Source organism: Gorilla gorilla, chromosome 20, assembly GCF_029281585.2.
Source record: "Gorilla gorilla gorilla isolate KB3781 chromosome 20, NHGRI_mGorGor1-v2.1_pri, whole genome shotgun sequence".
NCBI lineage: Eukaryota > Metazoa > Chordata > Mammalia > Primates > Hominidae > Gorilla > Gorilla gorilla.
The window spans coordinates 13,333,311-13,340,007 of NC_073244.2; the positions used below are offsets into that span (position 1 = coordinate 13,333,311).

Consider the following 6,697-nt stretch of genomic DNA (forward strand, 5'->3'; position numbering starts at 1 on the left):
GGACAACCAGGGATGTTCTGGGATGTTCTCTGAAGATTAAGGGTGTGTCCCGTGGTCACTAGGGCGTGTGCTATTTCCACAGGAGGCTCAGCCTCCTCTCCAGATGCCGGGTGACTCTGCAGGTCCTTCCGCAGGGAGGTTGGGGCCGTTCTCCCTGAATCTGGGGCTTAGCATCTGAGCAGCTCAGGTCACGGGATCCAGGCTGCCCGTGGGAAGTGTCAGGTGGGGGTGGCCAGGCCCCTCTGCTCTCGGAGGCTGCCCTGGTGGGTGGGGACAGCTGGCCAGCCTGGAGCTGGCTCAAATACCTTCTCTCTTCCAGCGTCCTTCGACCTGAAGCAGCAGCTGCTGCTCAACAAGCTCATGGGGAAAGATGAGAGCACCTCACGGAACCGCCGCTCGCTGAGCCCTATCCTGCCCGGCAGACACAGCCCTGCGCCCCCACCAGGTGAGCCCCCACCCCCTGACATGAGCCCAGTCCCAGGGCAGCGGTGCTGCGGCACCACTTGGCAGCTGCGGCACCACTTGGCAGTTGCGGCACCACTTGGCAGCTGCGGCACCACCCGGCGACTGCTCAGTCTGAACCCTGTCTCTGTTCCAGACCCTGGCTTCCCCGCCCCGAGCCCACCACCAGCTGACAGCCCCTCCGAGGGCTTCTCTCTCAAGGCCGGGGGCACAGCCCTCCTGCCCGGGCCCCCAGCTCCCTCGCCACTGCCGGCCACACCACTCAGCGCCAAGGAGGACGCCAGCAAAGAAGACGTCATCTTCTTCTAAAAGGGCCGTGACTCAAGGTGCAAGGCCCCTCCCTGCCCTGCCCACCCTTCCTGCTCTCTGGGGACCCCCATGGGGTCACCATGCCCACCCAGCTGTCCCCTCCTCTTCCCTAGCAAACCACCGATGACCGCCTGGCAGGGGCCAGCCTGTCGGCGCTCTGGGCCTCGCAGCTGTTTCTGTAGGGTTAGCGGTGGTGCCGGGGTCACTTTCTGAATCTCTTTTTTTTTTTTTTTTTTCAAAAAGGAAAGTTTTTAATGGAAAGTTGAGCCAGAACTAAACCAGGGAGCTGTCTGAAATCATAGCACCCCATCCGGGTGGCGGGGAGATCAACTCCGAGCTGTTTTTCCGAGGCAGTGAGGAACGGTGCCGGCTCTGCACGGAGCTGAGGACAGGACAGACCTTGCTTTGAGAAGGAGCTGCCGGCCAGGGCCACGCTCCACAGCCGCCGCGTGACAGTGGAGCCAAGGGTTAGGGCACCAGGAGGGGCCAGGTGGCATCGGCAGCATCTGTCCCCAGAATCAGGCAGAATCCACTTCCCAAACAGAGCCCCACGCAGGTTCACCACGAACCTCAGGGCCAGGGAATGAGCCAGGCACGGGGGCATGGGCAGAGAGGGCCACGGGGCAGGGCCCACTGAGGGAACATCAGTGGCCCTCCAGTCAGGTTCTGTGGGTTTGGAAGCCCATCGTGAAAGGGGCTGACCTTTGCCCCTTTTTACTTGGCATTGGTTTTGAAACCAGCTGTTTCCCAAACTCTGCTTCCCAAGGGCAACCGTTGCTGTTCACACGCTCAGCCTGTCTGGGGGAGCGGGCCTCTAGCTTCAGCCAGGGCGGGTACACACCCTGGGCACAGGGTCCTCAGCCCCCGGGAAATGAGCTCCCAGGGCTGGCGTCCCACCTTCCAGGTGGGGCTGGCACATCACAGACTGTCGAGAGCGCCATGTCCCAGGGCATGCAGAGGAAGCACCTAGAGACGTTGCAGCAAGTGGACAAGTGGCCGCTGGGCGGGCCCCTCGCTTGTAGTGAGTTGTTGCAGCTCCCGGTCCGTCCCCTGGAGGGGTGGAGGACGGAGGTGTCGGGCAGCATCAAAGGTGCTGGGACATCCCAGGGTGGCGAGATCCATCCATGATCCGGCTCCGGTGGAGAAAGGGCCCATGTCAAGCCTTGTTCTGCACCCAAGCATTGGTGGCAGGACTGGGTCCTGGCTGATCGTCCCTGTTCCCAGTGGGGTACACGTGAGCCCCTGCCAGGGCCAAGTCCTTCTCCCGAACCCAGGGTCCTGGGAACCGCAGATCCCGGGGGGATTCAGCCCTTCTCCCACTGCGCTGGCAGAGGCAATCCTGTGACGCTGAATACAGTGAACGGGGACATTCCCGCCACTCGGGGACAGACGGGCACAGGGGAGGGGAAACTCCATCAGGAAGTGCTCCCCTGGGCAGAGGCGCCCACTGGGTGCTGTGGGCTCAGGAGGGGGCGGGGCAGGAGCTGGGGGCGGGGCAGGAGCTGGTGCCAACCGGGAACCAGAGCCCCACAGCCATACAGCCCATCGGTGACAAGGTCCTGAGAACACAGTGAGTGGCCAGGTGTCCCCAGGCTCCTGGCCCCTCCGACGACCTCAACTCTGCCCAGCCCGGTCCCTGGCCATCAGCGACGCTGTCCGCCCCCGTCAGGTCCCATGTGTGCCATGTTGATCATCAGTGTTTTGTATTTTTGTACTGAGTATCGGAGCACTTTACAAAAGCTGACTGTACGTTCCTGTTCTGTTGTGACGAGAACATTCCCAGACCCTGGCACCCTCCTGAGCCGGCGTGTGCCGGTCCAGCCCTCCAAGATGCCACAATTCCTTGGATGGGGGAGAAGTTCAAGGAATTTCTGCTCGGCCACGCGGTGGGAACCCCGCGTCCCCGCCATGTGGCAGAGGGGTCTCAGTCGTGCTAGGCATCGGGCGGCAGCGCCGACAGCCCTTCCCTCGCCAGTGCCCCTCGGCCACTCCTGGGTTGGAGCCCGATTTTATTTGTAAAGTTGACAGTCGAGCATATGTCCGTATTTTCGTGGGATCTGCACACGTCTTTGTCAGTTGTGGTCATGATCTTAGTCGCCTGCTAATTATTTTTACAATGATTACAACATTTCCTCACCGCGGGGTAGTTCTGACCCGCTTTAGAACTTAAGACCTGATTCTAGCAATAAACGTGTCCGAGATGAGCGGTGACTGGCGTGCACGTTCTTGGAGGTTTTGTTTGAGGAATTTCTTCTGCCCAAACGTTGCTGCAGGAGTAGCAGGTTCTGGTGGGGGCTCCCCATGGCTCCTGCCCCTCAGCTCACCCCCCTGCTCTCCGTGTCCTGCTTAACGCTCTGAAGACCCCTTCAGGTCCAGTCCCCAGGAGTTGTTGGGGTTTTTTGTTTTTGTTTTTGTTTCTGTTTTTTTGGTTTGTTTGTTTGAGACAGAGTCTTGCTCTGTCGCCCCGGCCGGAGACCAGTGGCAGGATCTCAGCTCACTGCAACCTCTGCCTCCCGGGTTCAGGCACTTCTCCTGCCTCAGCCTCCTGTGTAGCTGGGATTACAGGTGTCCACCACCACGCCCAGCTAATTTTTGTATTTTTTTAGTAGACACGGGGTTTCACCATGTTGGCGAGGCTGGTCTCGAACTCCTGACCTCAAGTGATCTGCCCGCCTCAGCCTCCCAAAGTGCTGGGATTACGGGCACAGGGCAGGAGTGGGGCGTGGAGGTGCCTGTGGAGGGTCCTGCCCACCGGGTACACTTCAGGCTTTTGTGGCGCCTCCAGAAAAATCTTTTTGCTTTTAATCCAAAATAACCGCAAAGGCTGTAACTTTCACTTCCTCCATCTGGGGTGAGAGGCAGCTTGGCCGTGAGTGTGAAATCATCATTTCCACCTGGTCTGAGTCCCAGTCCACTGAGGCGAGGACCCTGCTGTTTCAACAGAGGGTTTCCCATCACGAGGGGACTAGGTGTAAAGTCGATCACTAGGTCACTAGGAAGCGCAAAAAGGGAACTCTCAGGCAGCACTGTCCACCAGGAAGATGACGCAGGCCACGTGTGGAATTTTTCATTTGTAGTAGCCATATTAAAAAAGTAAAAGGAGGGCCGGGCACAGTGGCTCATCCCTGTAATCCCAGCATTTTGGGGAGGCGGGGGCTGAGGCAGGAGGATCGCTTGAGCCCAGGAGTTCAAGACCAGCCTGGGCAACATAGTGAAACCCCTTCACAAAAAAATTAAAAAATTAGCCAGGTTGGCCGGGCGCGGTGGCTCATGCCTGTAATCCCAGCACTTTGGGAAGCCAAGGTGGGCAGATCACAAGGTCAGGAGATCGAGACCATCCTGGCTAACAAGGTGAAACCCCGTCTCAACTAAAAATACAAAAATTAGCTGGGTGTGGTGGCGGGCGCCTGTAGTCCCAGCTACTTGGGAGGCTGAAGCAGGAGAATGGCGTGAACCCAGGAGGCGGAGCTTGCGGTGAGCCGAGATTGCGCCACTGCACTCAGCCTAGGCAATAGAGCGAGACTCCATCTCAAAAAAAAAAAAAAAAAATTAGCCAGGTATGGTGGCGTGCACCTGTAATGCCAGCTACACAGGAGGCCAAGGCAGGAGGATTGCTTAAGCCTAGGGGTTCAAAGTTGCAGTGAGCTGTGATCGTGCCACTGCACTCCAGCCTGGGCAACATGGTGAGACCCTGTCTCTAAGAGCTTAAAAAAAAAAAAAAAGGAAATTTGGGGGATAGAAAAAAGAAATGAAATTTAAAAAAAAAGAAAAAGGGCTGGGCACGGTGGCTCACGCCTGTAATCCCAGCACTTTGGGAGGCCGAGGCAGGCGGATCACCTGAGGTCAGGAGTTTGAGACCAGCCTAGCCAACATGTTGAAACCCCATCTCTACTAAAAACACAAAAATCAGCCGGGCGTGGTGGCAAACGCCTGTAATTCCAGCTACTCTGGGGGCTGAGGCAAGAGAATCGGTTGAACCCGGAGGTGGAGGTTGCAGTGAGCCGAGATTGCACCATTGCACTCCAGCCTGGGGGACAACAGTGAGACTTCGTCTCAAAAAAAAAAGAAAAAAACAAAAGGATGTAATTAATTTATTACATTTTTATTTATTTTTTTGACATGGAGTCTTGCTCTGTCACCCAGGCTGGAGTGCAGTGGCACGCTATCTTGACTCACTGCAACCGCCGCCTCCCGGGTTCAAGTGATTGTCCTGCCTCAGCCTCCCGAGTAGCTGGGATTACAGGCGCCCACCATCATGCCCGGCTAATTTTTGCATTTTTGTAGAGATGGGGTTTCACCATGTTGACCAGGCTCGTCTTGAACTCCTGACCTCAGGTGATCTGCCTGTCTCGGCCTCCCAAAGTGCTGGGATTACAGGCGTGAGCCACCGCGCCTGGTCTATTTTTTTCTTCATTGTGGTCAAATGCACACAACATAAAACTGGCCAGTAGCTATTCTCCTGATGGTGGGCATTGGAGTTTCTGTGTGTGTGTGTGTGTGTGTGTCTCGTGTGTGTGTGTGTGTGTGTCTCCCCCCGCACCCTCTGATTTGCTCCACCCCAACCCCAGCTGTCCTCTGACCTCTGCCTAGCTGACCCCTCCACTGGGATGCCCCCAGCCTTCCTCAGCACTCCTTATGGGCCCTGGGTGGCTTGGAGGCACCCTAAAATGAGATGTTCTGCAAAGAGGGCCTGTAGTGGCTGGGCACGGTGGCCCACGCCTGTAATCCCAGCACTTTGGGAGGCCGAAGTGGGTGAATCACTTGAGCACAGGAGTTCAAGACCAGCCTGGGCAACATGGTGAAACCCCGTTTCTACTAAAAATACAAAATTAGCCAGGCATGCTTGGGCGTGCCTGTAGTCCCAGCTACTCGGGAGGCTGAGGCAGAGAATTGCTTGAACCCAAGAGGCGGAGGTTGCAGTGAGCCGAGATCGCGCCACTGCACTCCAGCCTGGGCAACAGAGTGACTCTGTCTCAAAAAAGAGGGCCCGTAGTCTTTAAGGTTCACAAAGGGGTCTGTTCCCAGCCCCTAAAAGGTTGAGAACCACTGGACCAGAATGGGCAACCCAGGGACAAAGTAGTGGTCACCAAGCCTGGGGGCTGCGGGTGGGTAACAGCTGAGGGGTGTGAGGTTTCTCTCTGGGGTGATGGAATGTTCTAAGGTTGATTGTGGCTCTGCTTGCACGACTGTGAATGTACTAAAAGCCACTGAACTGTCCCCCTTCTGTGGATAAATTTTATATGTGAATTATATTTCAATAAAACTGTTTAAACACACACACACACACACACACAACCACTGTGACCAGCTGAGAGAGTGGGAGAGCGGCCTCCCTTTCTGGAAGCATCCAACCTGTCTGCTTTGTACCTGGGCTCCACATGGTCAGTGTCCAAGGCCTTCCCAGCCCAGGCGGTATCCCTGAAGGTGGCTTGCTTTTCCTCCTGGCACCTGTGACCAGGTGGTCATGTGGCTTCCCCACACAGAGGCGCTGCTCCAAGGGCCCCACAGGTATGAGCTGGTAAGTAGTTGGGTCTCCAGGTAGACAATGAGATGCCCTAATCATGCAGGTGCTGCTAGGGGCTGGGAAGGAGGCCTCTGCTGAGGGCCAGGACAGGCCTGCACCCCCGACATGGGAAAGAAGGGGGAAACCCACCAAGCCTGGCCCACTCGTGAGTCCTGGGCAGAAGGAGCCCCCACAGATGGGTTCTCCCGCACCCGTGTGATCCTGAGCAGTCCCCGGCCTCCCAGCTGCTCAGAGCCACCTGGTATCTTCCTTGTAAAAAACAAAACAAATCACAAATGTACTCTGGGAGGCCGAGGCAGGCAGCTCACTTGAAGCCAGGAGTTCAAGACCAGCCTGGGCAATGTGGTGAGACGCTGTCTCTACAAAAAGTTTAAAAATTAGCTGGATTTGGTGATAAACGCC

At 56.8% G+C, this 6,697-nt stretch overlaps 1 protein-coding gene across 6 annotated transcripts in view; it reads left to right on the forward strand.

Moving 5' to 3' along the window:
• Positions 1 to 2,975, forward strand: part of ARHGEF18 (Rho/Rac guanine nucleotide exchange factor 18) — a 96,985-nt gene extending 94,010 nt beyond the window's left edge. For 3 of the 6 annotated variants that reach the window (XM_019015678.4, XM_063700910.1, XM_019015677.3), the window contains 3 exons: positions 320 to 445; positions 599 to 788; positions 1,015 to 2,975. In XM_019015678.4, coding sequence (XP_018871223.1) covers positions 320 to 445; positions 599 to 771 — 299 coding nt within the window. In that variant the 3' untranslated portion in view covers positions 772 to 788; positions 1,015 to 2,975. Of the gene's footprint in view, positions 1 to 319; positions 446 to 598 lie in introns of all 6 variants that reach the window. The other 3 variants (XM_063700911.1, XM_031004198.3, XM_031004197.2) reach the window with 1 other exon arrangement.
• The last annotated feature ends 3,722 nt before the right edge of the window (positions 2,976 to 6,697 follow it).